The sequence below is a fragment of the Dunckerocampus dactyliophorus genome, chromosome 2, assembly GCF_027744805.1.
Source record: "Dunckerocampus dactyliophorus isolate RoL2022-P2 chromosome 2, RoL_Ddac_1.1, whole genome shotgun sequence".
NCBI lineage: Eukaryota > Metazoa > Chordata > Actinopteri > Syngnathiformes > Syngnathidae > Dunckerocampus > Dunckerocampus dactyliophorus.
The window spans coordinates 30736065-30760713 of record NC_072820.1 but is presented as its reverse complement, the minus strand read 5'-3'; the positions used below and the strand labels follow the sequence as shown (position 1 = coordinate 30760713).

Genomic DNA, 24649 nt, shown 5'->3' with positions numbered 1-24649 from the left:
AAAAAGTTCACCACGAATGCAAAAGCTTGCCCGAGAAGTGTTTCTTGCGAGTAGCAATATGGCGGCCGTGTGGCTTCACAAGTCATCGCCAATGGGCTATCCAGATATATTATACAGATCAGTGAGCAGCAGCCATGTTGGCCACGTGAAATGTGTTCAGGGACATCACACAAAGAAAGTTTTGAATGTGTTATGTTTGTCCTTTATTGTAAATTGGATTACAAAATATTTCATTGTATTAATATCGGGCGCACGGTGGTCTAGTGGTTAGCACGTTGGCCAACACAGTAACAGCTTGGAGATCGGGAAGACCTGGGTTGGATTCTCCCCTGGGCATTTCTGTGTGGAGTTTGCATGTTCTCCCGCGTGGGTTTTCTCCGGGTACTCTGGCTTCCTCCCACATTCCAAAAACATGCATGTTAGGTTAATTGACGACTCTAAATTGCCCATAGGTATGAATGTGAGTGTGAATGCTTGTTTGTCTATATGTGCCCTGCCATTGGCTGGCCACCAGCCCAGGGTGTACCCCACCTGTCGCCCGAAGTCAAGCGAATATGCTCGTTGCTTGTTGTGTCCACAACTCACATTTTGTATTTCAGAATGCATTTCTTTCTACTGTTCTTTCATTATTAACTGAAAACCTGAATGAAAAGCAGGCTTGCAGGCACCTCATTTGGTTGTGGGGGGCTACCTGGTGCCCGCGGGCACCACGTTGGTGACCCCTGGTCTACATAGTCTTGCCTTTGCAATGTATTGAAAGCTGTGTTCTGTACACTTGTGGAACAATAACAAATAAAACATACATTTGATAAATATTGCTCATGTGTCGTTAATACACGGTCCTCCTACTATTCACACCTCATCCATACTGGCTCCAATGACGCCAAGATGCTGTTGTCCAACATCAACAAGCTCCTTAAACCCAATGACAATATCGCCTCATCATTCACTGTCAATAAATGTAACTCCTTCCTCCAAACCCAAATTGCAAATATGTATAGCACTCTGGCCACTTCTTCCTACACTCTCTGTCTTGAAACACAGTTCACTCCGATCAGTCTGACATCTCATCCATCCTGAAAGGCACACTCAACTCAACCTGCATACTCGACCCCATCCCGTCCAGCCAGGGTAAGTCACATTGCTGATGGGGATGTCAAACAACTTGATTTAAAAAAATCCAAACTATCCCTTTAAGACTCATGCTAAGACCCATCTCTTCAAACTTGCTTATAATGTTTAATGCTCGCATTTTACTTATTACTCAGTTCTTCTCATTTTAACTGTATTTGTTCTGTACGTTTTTGCTTTATTGTACATTGTGTTGATTGTAAAGTGCCTTTGAATTTTTAGAAAAGCACTACAAAAAAGTATTATTGTATATTATACCTTTTTATGGATTAAGTATGTAATACTTTATTAGATTTAATTATCATGATGCAACACTATTTTATTTCTTTTATAATAATAATTTTCAAGTATACTCAGCCAATTTATAAGCAGTGTTACTTATTTTTAGGGAAATGTTTCAAATACAGTGCTAAAATAACAACCATAGAGAGAGAGAGAGAGACACACACACACTTATATATACTTAATTTGAGATTATTTAAAACTATACCTTTTTTCATCTCCGGTGATTATGAGGTCAGAACCAAATGGCCCCATTTACACCCACTTTTGTTACCAAATATGGTTCCAACTTGATGCAAATATTTTACGGTCCCATACTCAAGCACAACGATGCAAAATGCTGTACAAGCTTGCTTCATGCAGAATTGATAATAACGAGGTCTGCGAATGATCAGTTAAGCCTTGGAATTGAAGAAGGTACATTTTATTTGGAAAAAAAAGTTAAATAATAGCATGGATTGTACTGTATAAACATCTGTGCAACCAAAAAAAAAAAAAAAAAAAAAGCACACAAGGAGGCACTTTATTGCCTTCTGCTGCCATGATACGCCAAACTAGCCTGCGACACACCCCTGACTATACAATTATTTTATATTTGAAGTAGGTGGGACCTATTGTAAGAATGTTTTAAAAAGGAGAAGACGCAGCCGGGATAAAGCAGTGATGTTGAATGAATGAAGACTCATCTTGCAATCATTCACACAAGCCAGTAGTGGTAAATAAAGGGGGAATAAAAGACAAGCAATGCTCCATGATGGTCGAGAAGAGTCAATATATATTTTTTTTTACCATGAAATTATTTCACTACATCTCTTGCATGGATTACAAGCCATGTCCCACCTCATTATTAATGTTAACATCCGATGTCTAATATGGACTACAAAAACGCATCGATCGCTTGAAGCACACGTTTTGTACATTATATTGAGTAAGCATTTGCAGCATCTCGAATTTCAGAATACATTCATCAGACCACCAATCTCTTAGGAAAAATGATGAAGAAAAGGAAATAAATATAAAAATGATGAAGCGAAGCGGTCGGTTAGACGCCCAGCTTGTTGGCAATGGTCATGACTACTTTGAGGATGGGCATGAAGGCAGAGATCTCACTGAAGTTGCTGCTGCTCACCACCTGTGTGTGGACCTCCAAGCCACGCTGATAGTTCTGGCTCGCCACGCAGCGCCCAATTTCGTGCAAGCCGTTCAGGATGTTCTGGGAGAGCTGGGGGAGGCCCGGTGGAGAGAAGAAGTGAGGCAGGCGTTCGGGGACATGGTTGTTGATGTTGATGGTTTTATATACATGCTGTGACTATGTAGTCACAGCACATTCATGACAACATGCCATATTTTGGTCATTTTTAAGCATTCCCGGAACTTCCTTCTTGGGCGCGTTGATTTTGCATAGCAACATAGGAAGGAACGCTACACCTAGCGCAAAATTTTCCAAACTCAAAAACAAAAACACAACAGCAGTGGCAGAAGTTCCAATACGTAACGTTACCTTTTGGGAGCGGCCTGAGGCATTGTGAGCGAGTGTTTAGTGAAGCTAGTCGCTAGCTGGGTAGTAGCTCGCTAGTGTGGTGTGACAAAGTGTCACTACGCCAGTAAGGTAGTTCTTCAGTGTAACAACGTTAATAACAATGTCGCTGTAGCTTGGTTAATATGCAGGTCACATTATGTAAATGGGGCATTGTTGTTGCTTTTTGGAAGTTTTTTCAGAAGGTTTTATAGGCGGAATAACTGTGTCCAATCACGTGCATTCTTAGCTGCCTCTTTTTATCTGTTTTTATATCTTTACAATGCACACAAAAGAGAAAGACTTGTGTTCATGTCTCACATAAGGATTGTGGAAGATGGGCAGAAATCCCCCCAAAAAGTGCAATTTTCCTTTAAGTGACCCTTTCATCTCCATTCAACTGCATCTAACCCATTATAATGACACCCACTCATTCATCCAGGTCATTGTATTCTCAGTCTAGAGTCTTGAGCTGTCCTGTCAAGTCCTTGAGCATGCGAACTGCTCGGATGAGAGGTGAAACGTCTTCTAAGACAACCCAAACAGAGAATTTAATGACTACATTATGAGCCACTTTGACAGCTTCGACATCACCGAAATGTAAACTAAGGGCGTTAACGTTCGCCCCAGTTAGCACGTTTTTCAGTTAACAACCAAAATGTTTGTTAAAATTTTGCCTTGTCTTGTGTTCGCCCATTTGTTTAGCGTCCAAAATACTGTCCGCACAAGAGAAATCTTGCAATACTTGCACATGATCACACAATTCATTATGGGCTGCAGGTGCCATTTTAGGACGTTTGTATCAGAGTTACAAAAAGAGATACACGATGTAACAAACACATGGACCGCAAAAAAGACAAAGGCGATGGACCGTACCGAGACAAGGGTGCAAGACCTTTGAATTTTATGGCTTAAAGAGAAGACCGTTGTCATTTCAGAGGTATGTAAATGTGATGCACTTCTGCGACATCGGTGCTGCCAGTGTTTCTTTTTGTTTTTTTCATTCTCCATATTAAATGGCAAGGTACGTGTTTATTGGTTCTAGAATGTTGATATTTAGTATGATATATTTTGTACTTATTTGCAAATTGTGGTAGAAACAGTTGGAGCAACAACAGCAGAAATGGAAAAAACAGCTGTCATTTTACAAGAATAAAGTTAAAATATTGAGGAAAAAAGGCATTCTAACAAGAAAAAAAAGTCACAATTTTATGAGAATAAACTCGCAAAAATAATATCTTTTTAGTAGCATAGAGTTGAACTATCAAAGAAAAAATGTGTTATTTTTTTAACCCGTGAAGAGTTTTTTCACACATATGCCACAACTGATTTTTTTGCCCAAATTTGGCTCTGTCTTTAAAATGTAATAACTCAGTCATTTCTGAATACTTTTTTACTTTCGACCACTCAAAATTTTCAGTGGCATCAGACCTATCCATACATATATAGTTTTTATTTATTTATTTATTTTTGATACCCTCTATGTACAATAAAAGCAATAATGTGCTTTCAGCAAAAAACAATTATGTGTATATCTATATAAAAAAATTAATTAAAATTGGAATGTTTGATATGAATAATTAGGGCCTTGAATATGTTAAAAAATCACAACAACAGATTTTTTGTGGCATGCACATTTTTTTGACAATGGCAATTTTATGTTAATTACCCCATAACGCGTTTTTTTGTTCAAATATTGACAGACCCTTGGAAGTGTATAATTTCTGAATATTTTTTTTACTTTCAACCACTCAAAATATTCAGTGGCATCAGACCTATCCATGCATATATAGTTTTTTGTATTTATTTATTTTTGAACGTGAATGAACATGAACAATAAACAACTTTTTTTTTTTCGAACAATTCATGCAAGTCGGCCTCATATGATTTCGTCATACTGATACGCCGCATTTCGAGCAGACATTGGACGCTCTCAGTGGGTGTGTCACAAAGTCCACACTGCTTTCTCTTTCGTGAAGGTCCAGGTGTGGCCTCTGCAGCATGCAAGAAAGCGTTTTGCAAGGTTTTAAAAGCCAAAAAGCTGTCTTGCAGACAAAAAGCTGTTTTATCGACAAAAAGCTGTTTTGCAGAGAAAAAGCTTGTTTTCCAAGGCGAGCCGCATTGGGAAATGCTCTCAAAACACCGCTATCCAATAGGAAGAGGGAGGGGGGGGGGTCAGATTCAAACGCTGGACCAATAGAAACATCAAACTACAACTCCCAGCATTCCCCCAAGCAGAGCCGCCATGTTGGAGTGACGCGCCGCTTACGCGCCGCTGACGCGCCGCTGACGCTGCAACCACAGACACGCATGCTCCGTGCATACATGCACAATTTTGCAAATAACACTTTATTTTGCAAAATAACTTCACCCAGCAATGCACACACACACACACGCACCTATTCTAGCAAGATGGACAGTTTCCATGACGTTCATTTTGCACGATTGGGCGCTCATTGCAAAGACGCTATTAGTTAGGCTGTGTCGCCATCCAGTGGATTGTGGGTGTAAATTCAAAAAAAAAAAAAAAATCCCTCTCTGCTGTTTTTCGACTCGCCACTGAATGGATTGAAGCGGAAATCACGGGAAATGCATGATAAAATATGAGGTTTTCAGTGCATCAAAAAATAGACATTATAATGGGAGTCTATGTGTCAAAACTTGGACTTTTGTAACGTTCTGGAGCATTTTTATTTTGCTCAGAGATGCAACACTTTACAAATGTTGGCATGGTGCCATTTTTTTTGTTTTTCATCTATTTCCAACCTGGGAGACCTTGAAGCAATCAAACGTTTTTTCCCCAAATGCTTTTCTCTTTAAAATAAATCTCACTGTCCAAAATATGGACAATAACTCTTCAAGGGTTAAAGACCAAAGTTCATGCAAATAATTCATTTTTTCACCTGCTGTAATTTCATGATTAAGGGACCTCCCTCTGGTGGCCCGGCAGCCATACCCATGGCAGCTGTTGGCCAATGAGCTGTTCTGCTGGGAGTAATGCATTATGGGTAGAAGTTAAAATAGCTGTTTGTTATTTTAAACTCGTATTGGTGCTTGTCTTGTATATTTCCTAGCTACCTTTTGAGTGTTAAGTTGCTATGTGGTGATTTTAGCGTTCTTTGTAAGATGACACCATGAGTCACACTGTTATACTGAGTAATGATCTCCTGCGATTTCCGATGGGTTGACAAGCTTGTCGTGAGTTCGCTTATAGCTTGTGATTGGCTCCTGCTAAAGAAAGAGCTACTGACTCACTCAATGACTCACGAGCGGTACAGTATTTTAACAATTATTAGTCGTTCTGAAATATAGGAGATGTCACGTGATTAGAACACGGTCATAAATTAGCCGCACCGCTCTATAAGACGCAGGGTTCACAGTTCAAGAAAAAAGTAGCGGCTTATACACTGGAAATTACGTTACATCACATACCTTAACATAACTCCCACGAATTGCAGAGATCTACTGTATAAGACTATAATGAAATTGAAAAGAAACACAAAAGACACAATCTTGCATTTTCTTACCGACTGCTCTCTCAGCTTGTCATACAGGCACCCCAAACGCTTGGCAGCATCATCAAGCTTCCTTTTTGTTTGCTGTAAACAACATGCGTTCATAAACACCACTTAAAAAGCTTCTCGAACGACATAACACTTGGGGAGACTTTACCGGGTCCCCTGCTGCAAGCTGGCATCGTTGCACCAGGCTGTCGAAGGTGGATTTGAGCACCATGTGTTCGGGGGGGATCTCCTTCTGCTCCACCCGCTCTGCTGGAAGCTGCTGGAGGAGCTGAGGAAGGAGGCAGGTGAGGGGCCAATGCAAGGTGTAATCCTCTCTGATAATAATGCCTTTTCAGACACCTACCTGCACGCTGGGCTCCTGTGGGGCTCCGGGGGGCACCTGGGTGTGGTTGTGTTGTTGAGGGGCCTCCACTGGGAAGCCCATGACGGGGGCAGTGATTGGGGCGGGTGGTGTGTAGTTGTCAGGAACCTGCTTTTGCACATGGAGGAAAAAAAATAGGTTTGCTTTTGAAATGTGAGGAGATTTTTTTTAGCAGATGTCAATGTACCTTCTTCTTTCTGGGTCCCCCTCGTACCGCTGGGGGGTCATTCCAGCCTTCTTGGGATGCTAAACAAAAACATGGCGGGGGGATAAGTATTTCATGTGGGTCTTTTTGCCCCCCAATCTAATTCACCACACCCACCCAAGCAGTCAGAGATTCTATTTTAAAACACACCTGTTTGTAACAAGCAATAAAAAAGAAACCCAACAGCGACCTCTAGCGGATACTCTAAAATGCCTCGATTCAAGCCTTATTTTCTAATGCTGTCATTCATATTTTTTGCAGCAGTTAAAAGCAAAAAGCATCAAACATACATGGGGCCGGAAAAATACACAATGCAGGTAATAAAGAAATAAATAAAAATTGCAAGGACTGTAGTGACTGGCATGACGTGAATGGGTGTATTTTTCTATTATCCCATATTCATTCCTAACTGTCACCTTGGTCGTCACACTGAGAATTCAGCCAAGGAAAGAATCCTGCAATTCACATTAGGAGGTAATGATATGTACATTAGGAATTATGTCAGCAGATCAGAGAGAAGAGCTTATAATTATATGAAGTAAGCAACATGGCACCAACCTGAAGGAGGAGGCGCCACAGCAGAGCCTGCAAAGGGTTTTGCACCAGGAGCTCCGGGTCCCCCTTGTGGGTAACCTGATCCAAGAGGGGCATAGGGACTGGTTGCCATGGGGGGCATGGGCCCGTGGTTATGGAGGCCCCCGGGGTACATGGGGACCGGGGCTCCGGGCTGGGAGCTGGATGGCATGGGACCAGAAGGCAAGGAGGTAGAAGGCATGAAGCTTGTTGGAGGAACCCCTGGGCTGGGCATGGGGGGAATCCCCCCTGGAGCTGAGGAGGAGGGCTGTAGCGGAGGTCCTGATAAGTTGGCAGCAGGCATAGAGGGGCCAGGAGGGGTGAAGGTTGAGGGTCCACTCATGGGCGCAGGCTGAAATGGTTGATGAGGAACGAACCCTTGAAAGAGGACACAAATACTGTAAGCACACAAACAGCCAAAAACGAGATCTCAACTTATCGTCGCACCTGGGGCTGTAGATGGATTTTGGGGGTATGGGGGCATCATGGCTGGGCGGGTCCCACTGGTGGGTAGCATGTAAGAGGAGGGCAGCAGGCCCGGCTCTGAGCTACTTGGAGAAACTTGAGGCTTGAACACCACTGATGTCGGCATGGGTGGTTGCTGATGATGGTGAGGAGGAGGAGGAAGGGGCTGATACTGATTCTGGAGTACCATAAAGAAAGAAACATGAAAGGAAGAACAACCTTAAATATATTTGTTTGACCCATTCCACGGCAAACACTGTTCCACTCCAGTCCTGTAGGTGGCAGTAAGCAAGTTTACCCTAATTTGTGCATTCTGTGCAGGAGTATGAGCAGCAGCATTGGGCTTGGCTGTGTTTGGAGGCTGCCGTTTGCCTGAAGCCTCTCCCTGAGCGTGGAACAGTCTGTTTCGCAGCATTTTTATCCCGGCCTGGGAAGACAAAGGCACAAATGTTCGGAGCAAATGTAGAAATGAGGACAAGTCACTTGAAACCTTACTTGATCAGAGTTCTCAGGAAGGTAGGCCATGGCCGTGGCCAGGCTGCCCTCTGCAGCCAGGATCCCGGCATAGCAGGTCAACTTCTCGGCCAGGATGGGGCTCTGGACCGCCACCTCGCTGTTGCGAAGGCGCTCGATGGACTTACGCAACATCATGACTTTTTCTACCAGGTCCTGAGCAGCAGACAAAAAAAGAAGTCTTAAAAATGACAGCGATAACTACTCTATAAGTTAAAAGGCAATACAGTCCTTGTTTATCATGATTAATTGGTTCCAGACCCAACCGCGATAAGTGAATTTCTGCGAAGTAGGACTCAATATTAATAAATGAAATATTTTGTAGTTATTGGCATACAAAACCTGTTTATGATCTTCTAAATATGGTTTTTAACATTATTAGAGCCCTCTAGACACGAAACAACAGCTATATAGTCACCTTTACATTTGTATTACCCAATATAGAAGATGTAATCAGAGAAAAGACAGAGATAAATAAGATAACAGACTCACATGTTATAAGTGTAATGGGGGGTTCTTTTCCTTAATGCTCCCTTATGCTTATTAAAAGACTTCACCAGCACGTAGAGCGTATTCATTCACCAACCGTGACCTCATCCAGCACATGCGCAGATGCCACAGGCGTATACGTCATATGTGGTCATGTAAATAACAATATGCATTGCAGCAGGAATGAAATATAAATATATATTTACATATATATTACAATAGAGTCATAGCAAACAGAGAAAAAAACAAATATAGATTGACATACAGCTCAAATGTAACCCGCCTGCTTCTCACTGCCAGTGCCCGGCCTTCGAAATGGGAGACAAGCACGCTGACCGTTTGGCCAAAACAGAGCGTTCAGCGCAGCTTTTAAGGCCGAGAGGGTGACGTTTACCAACGTACACTTGCGCAGCCACACTGGCTGGCATCCGTTACACTCACCGCCCAAAACCTCACTCCCATCCGGATCACGGCACCGGCAGAGCTTTCAGCCATTCTGCTCCCAAACTCTGGAACTCATTAACATCAGACATCTGAAATACTGACTCACTGTTCATGTTGTTTTTCTCCTTTGTTCTTTTATCTATATCATGTGCAGTGTCCTTGGGTTTTTAGAAATGTGTTTATAAATTAAATGTATCATTATTTTTATTATTATTAAATACAAATACCGATACAATAAACCACATAAAAGAAAGCTGTAGGTACCGTTGCAAATTTATATACCCAGGTTTTCGTGAGATTGATGCACTCGCTGTACGGGCAATGCATGACCGACTTACTTGACATGCATGGAGCACGTAAGAAATATCTGAGCGTATGTTGGCACCACTAATTATGTATGCGGGATGCATGTGTGGCACACAACACACATACGGAGTCTGTAAGTCCGACATACACAAAAAAATTTACATTTTGCCCAAACCTGACACCAGCAAAACGTATGAAAGACACACGTTGGCTGTATAAACAACACATAAAGATGTACAAAGTGGGCAAGTTTGTTTTGCAACCTGAAAAAAACGTAAGCACCCATAGTTTGCTTGACATGACAAAGAACCCCTGCTGCCGGTCTGCGTGCAGTCTACAGCTCAAAAATCAGCACGTGACACGCTCTCCCTGCATGCGTTTCTTGCACGTAGATCGGCCGTAGGAGTCCGTGTGACTGGTTGTAACCAAAGCTTTAGCAGTTCCTTGTTGTTTTTTTCTAGACAGTATACATCCTGCAGTGGCTATTGTCTAATCAATGTATTGTAATAGTGGCTTTAAATGGCTTAATACTCATGTTACCCAATATAGTTGACATAATAAGCGTAAATAAGCCATTTGAGAGGTAAATAAAACTCCTGTTCATGTGTGTGACATCAAGTGTGTTCCCTAGCGGACATTAATGGCGGTTGAACAGATTTGTAGAGGACAGTAAGTGACGTTGGCATTTCGGAGCTGAGTTTTAGGTTGTTGTCATGGGTTATGGCTCCAACAGTAGCCCATTTTATTAATTACCTCCGCCAAGTGTTTATCTCTTTATTTGTGTTCAAAATAACTTGAAAAGTTCTGAATGGATTTGGATGAAATTTTCAGGAATTGTCGGAAATGAGATATGGAACAACTGATTAAATTTTGGGGGTGATCCGGATCACTGTCTGGATGCAGGAATTTTTTTAAAGGATTCTTTAACATTGCAAGATAGGACCATTTTCGGCATTTGTGTATATAACGCCACTTGGAAAAAAAAATACAGGACAAGTTTCCAACAGGTTATACACAATATCAAAGACTAATCCAAAAGAGGCAATAGAATTAGGGTGCGTTGTTCAAACCGCAATGTAGCAACGTACGGCTGTAAACATCAAATGTGACTATTAGAAGGTTTTAAAAATAATTTAAAAAATGAACTTCTACTTATAGGCGCATTAAGACACTTAATACAACAAATACACTTATTTTAAATACGTATTTTGTATTTCTAAAAAAATTAACACAAAACGACAATGGTAATTGTAAGCAAAATATTTCATATATTAGAATGTTTTAAAATATAACAATTGATTGATTGTAATGTTTATTTTGAATATTTTTGAATCATGCGCAAAACAAACAATAAAAAAGCACAGTTTTCCTCTCAAAAATAAGAATAAAATAAATAAGAATAAGAATAAAAGTAAAGAAACAATTAATTGTATATTCGAAAAGGAGTGAGAAGAAGTAAAACTTATTTACTCTCAGCCCCTAGCCTTAAGCAAATTTCAAATCAACTTCCATCTTTGAACACGTACACAAAAATTACAATGTAATTTAATAGCCAAAAATAAATAAAATATTTGCGCATAAAGCACCTAGTGATTAGCCATACCTCCTTCATCCTCATACCTTTTAAGAATAATATTTTTATACATCATTTTAAACTGTCTCATATTTGTACATTGCTTCAATTCCACACTAAATCCCTGCAGAAGTCTCACCTCGCATACCGATAAAAACATTTTCTGGTAGTATGAAAAATTGGTTCTTTAAAGTTACATTTCGTATTGCTCTTTTCTGAAGGACAGTTAATGAATACAATCATGTTTTGTAGTTGTTACCCCAAACCTCAGCACAGTACTGCAAATTAGGTGAGGTTAGTGAACAGTATAGAGTGTGGAGTGATTTATTATCTAAGACCGTCTTTGCTTTATTTATTATTACAATGTTTCCTGATACTTTTGCTCTGTACATGTTTGATATGTGGTTTCCAGCTGATTTTGTCATCTATAATCACCTCCAAAAACTTGATTTCATGAACCCTCAATTTCTACACCTATAATTTCCAAAAACCATTATTTTTATCTTACGGTACCTAAATTTAACAATAACCTGTTTTCCTCCTTTTACGGTTATCTGCTGAGTGAAAAATATTAATATCGTCAGCAAATATTACAAAATGCATTAACTTAGAAACCTTGTACATATCATTGATATAAAAAATAAAGACTTTGGGGCCCAATACCAACCCCTGGGAGACACCACAAACAATGTGGAACAATCACCCAACTTCACAAACTGTTTTCTTCCACTTAAATAGCTTTTGACCCAATATAGGACTATGCCCCTGATGCTTTCTAGTTTACAGATTAAAATGTCATTGATTGATTGCGTCAAAAGCTTTCTTTAAATCTATTAATACCCCTGCAGCGTATTTCTTGGGTCTATAGCATTTGTGATTAGCTCTATTGCTTCTGTTATTGCCGGTATTGTTGCTCTATTTGACCTAAAGTGTATTTGTCCTATAGTGATTCTCTGCAAGTATATTGTGTTTCAATATACTCCGGTCCAACATTTACAAAGAATTAATTAAATCTATTTAAATCTATTAGCTACTTCATCCATGTTATGAAATTCTCTATCCTCAATCAATGGCAAGTAAATAATTAATGAAACAAATACAGCTACAAAAACAAATTCTTTGTACTTGTAGTAACAACACATTACAAGATTACAACCAATATACTGTATTTACATTTTTCTTCAACTTCTTAGAAAGTTGTCTTTTTTTTTTTTTACCTCTAGACCGAGAGGAGAGGAGCAGTCCCTGTGCAAGGCCCAGCACTCCACCATCCTCTCAATGTTTCCAGAGCAGATGTAGCACAGACAGGCCTGCAAGCAGCGTTTCTCCGTACCCTCTCGCTCCAAACGGCCTCCCAGTGTATCTATCAACACATGCAAGGTGATACAAAGTCGTAGAAATATTTGCGGTTTCTTATAAAAAGGTGCAGTAATTTACCACACAGTTGTGCAAATTCTTCTGGGTAAGCGTAGGTGAAGAGGGCGGCAAGAGCCTCCTTCCAGTTGTCCAGCTCGCAGCTTTGCACAATGTCTCTCCAGTTCTGGGTCACCACTGACGATATAAGCTAAAGAAAAGTAACAGTCGTTGGCATCCCTCCTGTGGGGAAACAAGCACATTCAATTCTCACCATGGAGATGCTGTTCTTTTGCTTGCTCAGGTACTTCTGCTGCGTCTTCTTGAGCAGCTCCTCTCCGCCACTGATGGACAGCAGGATGGCTTCGGCGTAACGGCCATCGCTCAGACACAAATCCACAGCTCCCTCAAAGTTGCCCACCAGCAGCGCTTGGCTTATCAAACCGTCTGTGTCTATCATAAAAGGACAAACCTCGTTAAGACATGCTGGTCATTTCTCCAGTCACAGCGTGGATTCACAGGAGATGGATTTTTACCGCATGAAACCGGGATTTGGAAGTTTTCTTTTGGATTCTGGTTGAAAAAGTCGGCAGGTGAAACAGACCCTGACGTCCTGCCATCAGCTACTGCATCTGCTTCTTCAGACCTCTATAAAAGTAAGGAATAAAACGAAGTGTAAGTAACTAATTAAAACACTACAAAAACAGTATCAACTGCAGACCTGAGCGGACAACTGCAACATCTTTTTAGCCAAGTCCTCGGCATCCACGGCATGTCCATTGGGTTGGAAATTCTTCCCCAAGCATTTGGAAATCTGCCAATTGGATTCCAAAATGTATAGTGATACCATTCAGGATTATTTGCAAAAAATTATACAAAAACATTTCTATTATACACTAGGTCCCCAAATTACGAACGCCCGACTAGCGAACACTCGCGGATACGAATACAAGCCAACTGGTCTATATTTTATTTTGTCTTGTAGTCGCTCAATCAGTATTTATACTGCTACTGTACTTGCTTGACCAGTAGAGGACCGGGGGGGAGTGAAGAAAAGCTACATTGTAGCTGTATAATACAACCCGGACAGAGCGTGTGATTAAAATTTATGAAGAGTTAATAGGCCTGCTTAATTCTACACCACCCACAGAACACTACCTCTTTTAGAAGAGTCTAACGACGACGACTTGTCGTCTTTTTTTTCCAATATCTCCTCCTCCAACTCCACCACGACGACGTATGCTCGACCACTCCTCTTCAAAGGTAAATAACATTTATCATTACGTATTATTATATCATTTTTATTATTGTTTTTTTCATTAATTATCCTCGTTTAATATTACTACTGCATCCAAACTCATATTTACATACATACACATATACTGTATATGTATACACGTACATGTAGTACCTATATCATTGGTAATATTACCTTTTGTTGGACTTAAGAACAATTCGACATAAGAACGGTCGTCTGGAACCAATTGTGTTCGTAAGTTGGGGACCTAGTGTATAGTTTAATGTACAGTGGTTCAGTGGTACAGTGGTTCCAAAACTTTTACAGTCACGTACCCCTTCAGACATTTCATCTGAAGCCATGTTCCCCCTACTCCTGCACACTTCAAAAACAAACATTTATCTTAAATAACTTGAAATATTGAAAATAATTAATTGGTCAATTAATTTTATGCTAATTCCGGGTCTAAAATGTGTATTGTGTGTGGTCATATGTTGATAAAGTTTCACATGAGCATTGATAAATAAGTAATCATCCTACATATATTTTATTTCAGTCTGATGTTGGCATCTTCTCTTTGAATAGCTTGAATTTGAGCTTCACTTTTTTTGTCCACTCACGATGGCTATGGTTTAATAAGTCTGCATATTAATTTAATACCAAGGGGAAAGTTTAACGACCATGATAAAAGCAGTGCCTGAAATACAAAAATACATAGAACCAACGCTAACAAAATAGAGCTGCAACAATTAAGCGATTATTAATCGATTATCCAATTAAATTGACAGCTATTTTGGTAATCAATTCATCGTTTCATTTAAAAATGTACTGTAAATATACTGAGTTCAGCCTCTCAAATGTGACTCTTTTTTTAAACTTCCTTAGTCATCTATGAAAGCAGACCTATTATCTTTGTGTTTCAGACAAAACAAGACGGTCACATCAGCTTTGACTTTGGAAAAGAGCAATTGACATTTTTGCCTCTTTCTGAGATCTTGTTAAGCAAACCCCCGCGGAGATGTGTATGTAGAACATGTGTAAGAACATTTCCAAGCAAAATATGGGATTTATTCATTTGTACTTTTGCATACGAAAATGCGTACATTTATGCACAACTCTTACCATGCGTACACACAAAACCTAGTGGTGGAACAGTGAAACTACAAATAGCTATGGCTGTGCCTGTCAAGTGCAAGCTATATCATCTTGCTACATGCTTCACATCTTGACCATCAAACAAGGCACTGCCCCTCTCCCCAGAGCAGACGAGCCGATGCCAAACACAAAGCCCGCCCCTAAAGCTTATTTGTTATTTCTTATTTATTGGTGATGCACATGTAGCAGTCTGTGCCAGTGACGTGTTGATTTGCAGTAGAGTGTTTGTGATGTTTGTCAGCTGATTTTTTTTATACTTCTCTACTTCAATTTCTGTGTCAGAGAAATTCCTCTTCCGTCTAGCCATCTTTGCTATGATTCTGGGGAAGGAAAAAATCCATTCATGCATTCTTAAAGGGCGTTCTGCTAAGAGGCGGAAATTAAAAATGTGTTTTTTAAAAATCCGATTCATCCATTAATCGAAAAAATAATCTACCAATGAATTGATTATTAAAATAATTGTTAGTTGCAGCCCTAGATAATGTCTCATTCTCACTGTGAGTGGGGAGGTTTTCATCGCTGCGCCGTGCCGGCATTCTTAAAGGGCGCTCTGCTAAGAGGTGGAAATTAAAAATGTGTTTTTTAAAAATCCGATTCATCCATTAATCGAAAAAATAATCTACCAATGAATTGATTATTAAAATAATTGTTAGTTGCAGCCCTAGATAATGTCTCATTCTCACTGTGAGTGGGGAGGTTTTCATCGCTGCGCCGTGCCGGGATTAGAACACCAATATAAATTACATCTTCAAGATTAAAACACTCTTAATGCACAAAATAATCATCAAACTTACTTATTTGTTTACATAATACAAACAAAGCAATGAACAATTTCAAGTTTCGTCTCCTTTCTGTTCTGTTCTCCTTGTGTCGTGAGGCATTCACGCGCACTCGTAATTGTGAGTGTGAGACAACAAAATACCTTTTTTTCCAGTTCATCCTTGCTGAAACCCAAGAGTCTCAGGAATTTAATGCGAACCTCATCTTCAAAATTCACCTGCAGTAACAGGAGAGCAGTGAATTAGCTTGTGTTCCATGTTGTGTGTCCACATCTTGGGGGCCTGCGTGCCTACCAGGAGGAACTTCCATATGTCCTGCTCGGCTTCCGACTTGGCACTGTGGATCTTGGCCTGGCAGTAGTTGTTAAAGGAGCCCGACTGCAGGGCCACCTGGAGCTCCCTGGAGCGCTGCAGGAACTCCGTCTCCGTGGTGACCTGGCTGACAAACACCTGTCTGGGGGAGGGCTGGGGGCTCTGCACTGGGGGCGGCTTTGGGTTCTCAAATGTTATCAGCTTACCGCCAAACTGAAGCAAAAACAAGTATTGCATTAGCCATGCAGTGACATGGAATAAATATTATAAACAACTTTTTTTTTTAGCTTTACTCTTACAGCAAAGGAGGCCCCTACTGGCCTGCGCACCCACTTAGGGGGCTTCTTCAGAGGGGGGACGATGGTGTCCTGCACTGCAGGTTGAGGAACCTGCAGTGGAGGAAGCACCTGCCCTGTACCAAAGGGATCCATTGTATCAAACGATGAAGAGATCTGTTAGATAAAGCATTCAAGTTTTAAAATGCATCCCCATGTGGATAAAACATGTTGACTTGCAACCTTATCTGCGGTGCTTTGCTGCTGAGCCTTCAAGCTGCCTCCCATCACCGAGTAAACGGTGATTCTGCCGTCGAACGAGGCTGCCGAGAGCAGAGCGGGGTTCCTGGGACACCACTGGACGTCGAAGCACCACTGGTTGGTGGTGGGAAGCTCGTAGATCACCTGAAGGAAAAACATTCACTTGTCCTAATACTACATAAGATCTCGATGCCCTCAGACCGTCTGACTGACGTTCACCTAAGTGGCTGTCAACATAACCGAAATGGAAACAGAAACTAACTGCTCCATTTACATAATGCGACCTGCATATTAAAGCTACAGCAGCATTGTTATTATTATTGTTATTAACATTGTTAGGCTGAAGAACTGCATTAATGGCATTGTGACACCTCGTCACGCCACACTGGCTAGCGAATAGCTTCACCAGACACTCATCTGTTGTATGTTGCTATGTGAAATAAATGCGCCCAGGACGGAAGTTCCACTAATGCTTAAAATGACCAAAATACGGCAACATATTGTAAAATGGTAAATGGTCTTTCATAGCGCTTTTCCACCTCCAAGGCACTTTGACACTGTTAGCACATTTCACAGCATCAGGAGCAACTGAGGGTTCACTATCTTGCTCAAAGATACTTCGACATGATCTCGAGAGGACGGAGGATCAAACCTGTAACCTACAGGTTGGGAGACGACCAATCTACCACCGATCCTGTAAGTATTACATGTTATCATGAATGTGAGTATTACAACATGGTCACAGAATGTACTGTATATAAAACCAAAAAACCTTGTTGGAGGTTTTTGGAGGCACTTTCTAGGCGGAATAGGTGTGTCCTATTACGTGCATTAATTACCTCTTTTTAGTTGTTTTGATATCTTTAGAACACACACAAAAGAGAAAGATGTGTGTTCATGTCTCACATAAGAATTGTAAATGATGGGCAAAAAAAAAAAGGTGCAGTTTTCTCATTTAAGCAGGTGCAACTGATTAAGTTAATAATACCTCTCCAGTGTTTGGATTCCAGCAGAGAATGCGGTTGTCCTTTGCACTACTGAGTAGGAGCTCAGAGTCAGCTTGGCTCCAGGAGATGGACAGAATCCCCCTTATGAAAAGGAAAAGTCAGTCTTTTATGTATGATTCCCCCCACACCCTCCCAACTTTTGCAAAAGACAAAAAGCCTCACCGCGTGTGATTCTCAAGTACTTTGAGAGGTGACGTGGCAAAACGCAGGTCCCACATCTGGATGACAGGGAGGCGGTCGTCCTCAGAGGCCAGCACCAACTGAGTGGCCACATCGGGGTGCCAGAGCATACCGGAACAGTGCATCTGGACACACAACACAGATTTCACCTCAGTTATTTCCACAGACTCAGATCCTCTTTATCATATATTTCATTTTTCTCTCATGTGTTCCACAATGTATCTCAGAGTGGCACTGGGCCAAGCACATTTTTGCTGTTGTAGTCCACATGCGTCAAGACCAAGTGTGGCACTAGACCACCAGATCCAGCAGTTGTGAAAAAACCTGCTGAGTGTGGTAATTATAATGCAAGTGACTGATTTTTTTTTTTTTTAAACATCATATCACGTGTTTCTACCTGCAGCATTACATAAATAGCTTATATACAGTGGTGTGAAAAAGTTATTTACTCCCTTCCTGATTTCTTATTTTTTGCATGCTAGTCACACTTAAATGTTTCAGATCATCTAACAAATTTAAATATTAACCAATGACAACACCACTGAAAATTACCCCAACAGCACAGCAATGACTCATCTAAGAGGTCACAAAAGACCTCACAACTACATACAAAGAACTGTAGCCCAAGATGAAAAACACCGCTGAGCAAAAGCCTCAATTTTTCCCAGAAAACATCTTGATGATCCTCAAGAGCTTTGGGAAAATACTCTGGTCTGACGAGACAAAAGTTGAACTTTTTGGAAGGTGTGTGTCCCATTTCATCTGGCGTAAAAGTGACGCCACATTTCAGGGGAAAAAGGTCATACCAACAGTAAAATATGGTGGTGGTAATGTGATGGTTTGGGGCTGTTTTCCTGCTTCAGGCCCTGTAAGACTTGCTGTGATAAATGGAACCATGAATTCTGCTGTCTACCAAAAAATCCTGAAGGAGAATGTCCGGCCATCTGTTTGTTTGCGACCTCAAGCTGAAACCAACTTGGGTTCTGCAGCAGGACAATGATCCAAACCACACCAGCAAGTCCACCTCTGAATGGCTGAAGAGAAAATGAAGACTTTGGAATGGCCTAGTCAAAGTCCTGACCTGAATCCTATTGAGATGTTGTGGCATGACCTTAAAAAGGTGGTTCATGCTGGAAAACCCTCAAATGTGGCTGCAACAATTCAACAAACAACAATTCTGCAAAGATGAGTGGGCCAAAATTCCTCCACAGCGCTGTAAGAGACTCATTGCAAGTTATTGCAAACGCTTGATTGCAGTTGTTGCTGCTAAGGGTGGGCCCGACCGGTTATCAGGTTTAAGGGCAATCACTTTTTCACACAGGGCCATGTAGGTTTGAATTTTTTTCCTCGCTTAATAATAAAGTTTCATTTAAAAACTGCATTTTGTGTTAATTCGTGTTGTCATTGACTAATATTTACATTTGTTTGATGATCTGAAACATTTAAGTGTGGCAAGGTTGCAAAAAAATAAGTAATCGGGAAGCGGGAACACTTTTTCACACCACTGTAGCTGTGATGGAATAAAAGTTAAGTAACACTACACTTGCATGCAATTTGTCCCCACAGTGGTACGCAATTTTGTGTGCCAATTAGTAAATTGGTGGTAAACAGGTGCAGGGCTGCATGCCAGCCCGCAGAGAAAATGATCAAAATTTGTGGCATGAATATTCTCCGTGAACGAGTCATGAATGTACCACAACTTATGTGCAAACACTGCGGGCGGTTCATATCAAAGCGCGTCTCATTCACATGAATAGGTTAATGTTTCCACCAACTCTTAGAGCAAGTTGGGGGGGGAATTCTCAAGTGATTTCTGTAGCCTCTTGGATTTTCCTTGTGAATTTCTGTTTCTAACTAATTATAATGCCCAAAGTAATGTCTTCCAGTCAGCAATCCCCTCTCCCACACTGTCCATGCTGTCTTTTTCCCCAGTTTATGGCTCCTTCCTGCTCTTTCCTCATTCTCTTTCTGCAGCTGGGAGAAAATATAGACTTAACTTTATTTTCTGCAATGAGAGCTTCTCCTTTAGAGTTCAACATCTTGTAAGTCCCTGCAATTAGAGGACTTAATGAAGCTAGGAGTGATGCCTGCTCTTGCGTGGCATCACACGGGCAAAGCGGGACCAAATAATGCCATGACTGCTTCACGGATGCCGGAAGTGGTGGTGACAATGTATACCCATGCAGGAACAACGTGTGTCCTGCGTAAGGTGTCATACACTCGATGTAAACAGTATTTTACTTAAATAAGTCATGCGTAAGGGTGGCATTTCGTGCCAACGCGCACCATTTTTGGTCACAAATTCCTTGCCAAGTGCATAAACAGTGTGTAAAGTAGTCTTTTTCAGGTGTGGCATCTAAGTGGCATGCATTGCTACGGCGAATTGTGGGACAATGTGGGGGCAAAATGCGTGCAAGCGTAAACACCGCTTAAGACACACAGGAGTGCTAATTAATAGGGGCGTCATGCAGGCCTGCAACTAACGATTATTTTAATAATTGATTCATCAGTCGATTATTTTTTCGATTAATCTGGTTAAAAAAAAAAACAACAAAAAAACACACACATTTTACATTTCCGCCTCTTAGCAGCAGTCCCTTTAAGAATGCATGAATGGACTTTTTCCCTCCCCAGAATCATAGCAAAGAGGGTGAGGAAGAGGAATTTCTTCAGTGGTTTGCTTCGCAATATATCAGAAAAAGGCAGAAATTTTCCAAAGTCAGAGCTGATGTGTGTGACTATCTTGTTTTGCTGGAAACACAAAGATAATAGGTGTGCTTTCATGGATGACTTAGGAAGTTAAAAAAAGAGTCACATTTGAGAGGCTGAAATTAGGATATTTACAGTACATTTTTAAATGAAACGATTAATCGATTATCAAAATAGTTGTCAATTAATTGGGTAATCAATTAATAATGGATTCATCGATTAATCATTGCAGCTCTAGTGTCATGAGACACTCAGTTCACGAGATGAGACGATATGATACACGAGATTGGGTCTACGAGAACAAGACGAGATTTTCACATTACTTTTAAGAAAAGTTAAATAATAAAATATTACAATATTTGCCAAAATATATCAAACTACTAACTTAATTTCTGGTATGTTACCTAGCATTACGTCAGCGCTTCTCGAATAGTGGGGCGGAAGCAGTCAACTGTCAGGGGGGGCGTGAGAGGCAGGGCGTACTTTCAATGTTAGTGCACACCTGCATGTACATGTACAAATTTATTGTACTCAATATGCAATTTGACTCTTGAATACGCTTGTATACTTCACAGCTCTACATTTTGTTGCATCTTCCTGGTTTCAATTTTGAGTTTAGTCTGCACAGATAAATAAATAGATATGGTGTGTTTACATACATAGATGTTGGGTTAAAACACTTTTGTCCACTGGGGGGACATGACAGAAAATAATTGAGAACTGCTGGTACACTCTTCTGCACTCTGTGAGTATGCTAGCGGCTCCGCGTCCAACCACTGAGACAAACAGATTGTATACTGACAAAAGGGCTCCCTCCGTTCTTGCCGTTGTTCTATGGAACACGAGATCTTGTGACACCCCCACTAATTAATTAACCGCATGAAGCGTTGGAGACACAAACTCTGTTGCTGTGGTCGCTGATCTTGATGATGGGCTCGTTCTTCCTCAAGTCCCACACCACGGCTTTGCCACTGGGGTTGGCCGAGGCCAGGATGTGCTGCACCTGCCGATTCCAGGACACCACGCTGATGTCCTCTGTGGGCTGGAAAGTGACAAAGGAGGTGGTCACTTGAAATTCTCAACAAATTCCCCCAATAACATTTTCACCTGTGCTTTTGCTCCTGGCGTCATAGGACTGCTGAAGTTGTTCAGGTCCCAAATATAAATCTCTGAGTCATTCGCTCCAGATGCAAGTAGATTGCTCTGAGGGCAAAAATAAGTGGAGGTTAATCACGCGAAGTCAAGCCAAGTCAGAAATGACTGTTGTGAAAAATGCACCTGGAAAGGGTTGAAATCCAGTGCTCGCACGGGTCCTGCGTGTTTGTTGCACTGTCCCACCATGGCCTCCGCTCCGGAATCCACAATAGACTCAGGGTCGTAAACGGTTAACGCGCCATTTTCGCTGCCCCCTACCAGCCTGCCTCCTGTGCCGTCTGCTCCCATTCCGAAATTAACCCATACAAGGCTGTGCAACCTATGGAGAGCGAGAGATTGTATTGGTAACCGCCATGGTTTCCAATCAGCACCTCGTCAAACAACATCCTGATGCATAGGATGGCAGTTGCTGCATTTGAACTTTCATTAGTGGTCAGCATCCAGCAGTCTTTGGTTATTGTCGAAGTTTTAGGTAATGTTATCATTCTTAATGTTCAATGTATTGAACGGTTCGATGCAGATAGACGTATTGTTGCACCCCTAGTTAACTCCCTGTACTTTTTGTTGTGTTTGAACTTAAAACATATATAAGTTATATGTAAATGTTACTTTATTTTCTGTGCAAACATTTCAGGGAGCTATTTATTTAAGTTTTTATTCTAAGAAGTGCTTTTGAGTCTAGGAAGGCCATGCTGTTTTTCTATCTGTTTGGTTAATAAACATGCTTTAGGCGGTTAAACGAAGTTAAGTGTTTGTATTATTCAACATTTTTATTTATCGGCCTCCTTAACTACTAATAATCGGCATTGGTCCTGAAAAACCCGTATCGGTCGATCTCTAGTTTGTAGTCATTTTTTTTTCACTTTTTAATGTTTGCTTCAGCATTTGATTTTTACCTGTTTGCAAATACTAGATAGAACTTTTCAATATCTAGTAAATATGACTAATTGATATTGATAAGATGTTTTTGTGAATCAGCCTTTTATAGACACATTATTATTAGTTGAAAACCACCTCACATTAGCCTGTGTATTATCACTTTCAGCCCAATGCAGACACTTGTTTTTATTTTACAATGGTCACATAGTATCACATTCTAGGATAATTACCAACATGCACTAAATGTATATATTTTCATTACACAGGCAAAGGGGAAGAGGAAGGTGTGTAGCCACTTCACAAAAGACTCTACAGGTGTTTTGTTAGATGCAACACGTGCAGTGTGCAAGTTAGCCAGGGCTCCAGCACCAGCAAAGCAAAGAACACTACACATTTGTGGCAACACCTAAAAGTAAATCACAAAAAGGCATGTCCTTATGTTGACAGTCTTACTCTTCCTTAAATTCATTTAGTAGTCTTCTGCTTCTTTGTGTAAAAAATACATTTTGGATATTATAAGAATGTATGTTCATGTACAGTATATATCCTGTCAGTGCCAGTGCTCTTATTTCATATATTGGCCGATATATCGGATATTTTTCAGCCCCCAATGTCGGTATTGGCATCAGCCCCTAAAATCCCATATCGGTCAGGCTCTAATGCAAGCATAAAAAGAAGTTACTTTATGGGGCCTATGGTCGTCATCACACTTGGACTGTTTGCCGTCACTGGTATCTTTTCCGTGGTGGCATGCACAATGACAGCTCACCTTCCAAGATTTTGAGCCACTTTTTTTAGGCTAACATTGTTTGAAAAATGAAGCAATCAAGAGACACACTGACCAACAGCAGAGAAAGTAAATGTTCGCAGCACACGGTTTACCTGTTGGGGGTGCACAGTGAGCCTTTTAGCTTCATGTCCAAGGAGGGGTCGGCAAAATCCACCTCAAATATCTCGAGGGCTGCTGTGGTGTTGAAGGAGGCATCTAGCTGCTGTGCTGATGTGCCTGTAGATTAAAAAAACAACAACATAGCAGCCAACTTGTCAGAGCAAACAACCACAAGAAGAATTGTGAAGATTGCAGTTTTGGAGTGTGATTTTGTACCTAATGCCAGGCAGATGGGATGGTGGCCGGCTGGACTCCACGCCTGCTGGGCAGTCCTCTGGATCTCCTTCAGTCTCATCTTTCCTGTACAGGAGTGCACCTTCCAACGCTAGACAGATAAATGGACACTGTGATGTTTTAATTACTTATTTTATGGTTATTAGTGTTATTAAACATTAGGGGTGCACTAATCTGTACTCATAAACCATTATGTGGCTCGCCTCAATGTGATTAAACGAGCCCACACCCACTCATGACAGACAAGAGACTAATTCTGTAAAATGCTGACAAACTGGCCAGTCGTATTCACAGCTACAAAATGTCTGATATGCCAACACTATCACCCCACGTCTTGTAACTGGTATGGGACAATTTCTGCCACTGACCGGAAAATGCATCCAACGATTTCCTCCCATAATACTATAGCATTAGCTTAGGTAACGTTAAAGTAATATCTAAGCTAGCTAGCACTTAAGTGTTGCCCATAACGTCCATTTGTAGTCATTCTCCTAAATAGGATACTATCATATACACACTTAGATGAGAGGTTTTTAACAACTCTTGTATAGTGGCGATTACAGTCGCTAAGAGCGAGCATAATTCCAAGCAAAAGCTGAGCTGACTTTGCGGCTAACGAGTCTAGCAAGCTAACAGCCAACACCCTTGTTATTGCAATTTCGCAATAATTTCGCAATAAGACAAGTCTGCCTCTGAATGTTTACTCACAGCATTAACAATTCATTTGTCTGCCACTTACAACAGCCTGAATCCCGCCCGGAGAGCCCACAAGACCGCTGACCTGACGTTAGCCACAGCCAAGCTAAGTTTAGCCGTAGGTATCCAAGCCAAGCGTTGCTGTG

The 24649-nt window shown here is 41.0% G+C and overlaps 1 protein-coding gene across 2 annotated transcripts; it reads right to left on the bottom strand.

Annotated features, from left to right (window-relative positions):
- Positions 1–1859: 1859 nt before the first annotated feature.
- On the bottom strand, positions 1860–24649 carry sec31b (SEC31 homolog B, COPII coat complex component). 2 transcript variants are annotated; one of them, XM_054767391.1, is made up of 26 exons: positions 24547–24649; positions 23790–23898; positions 23567–23690; positions 21929–22124; positions 21758–21853; positions 21552–21692; positions 17924–18066; positions 17743–17842; positions 16737–16898; positions 16518–16670; positions 16201–16431; positions 16050–16124; positions 13457–13549; positions 13272–13383; positions 13010–13188; positions 12820–12946; positions 12600–12745; positions 8553–8726; positions 8356–8484; positions 8040–8235; positions 7578–7970; positions 7002–7060; positions 6797–6925; positions 6602–6721; positions 6457–6528; positions 1860–2635 (listed from the first exon to the last, which is right to left on the bottom strand). In XM_054767391.1, the coding sequence occupies exons 2-26, from the start codon at positions 23866–23868 to the stop codon at positions 2456–2458; spliced, it is 3609 nt and encodes a 1202-aa protein (XP_054623366.1). In that variant the 5' UTR covers positions 23869–23898; positions 24547–24649; the 3' UTR covers positions 1860–2455. The 2 variants fall into 2 exon arrangements, with proteins under 2 accessions (XP_054623366.1, XP_054623367.1); XM_054767392.1 differs by having other exon boundaries at positions 6797–6922.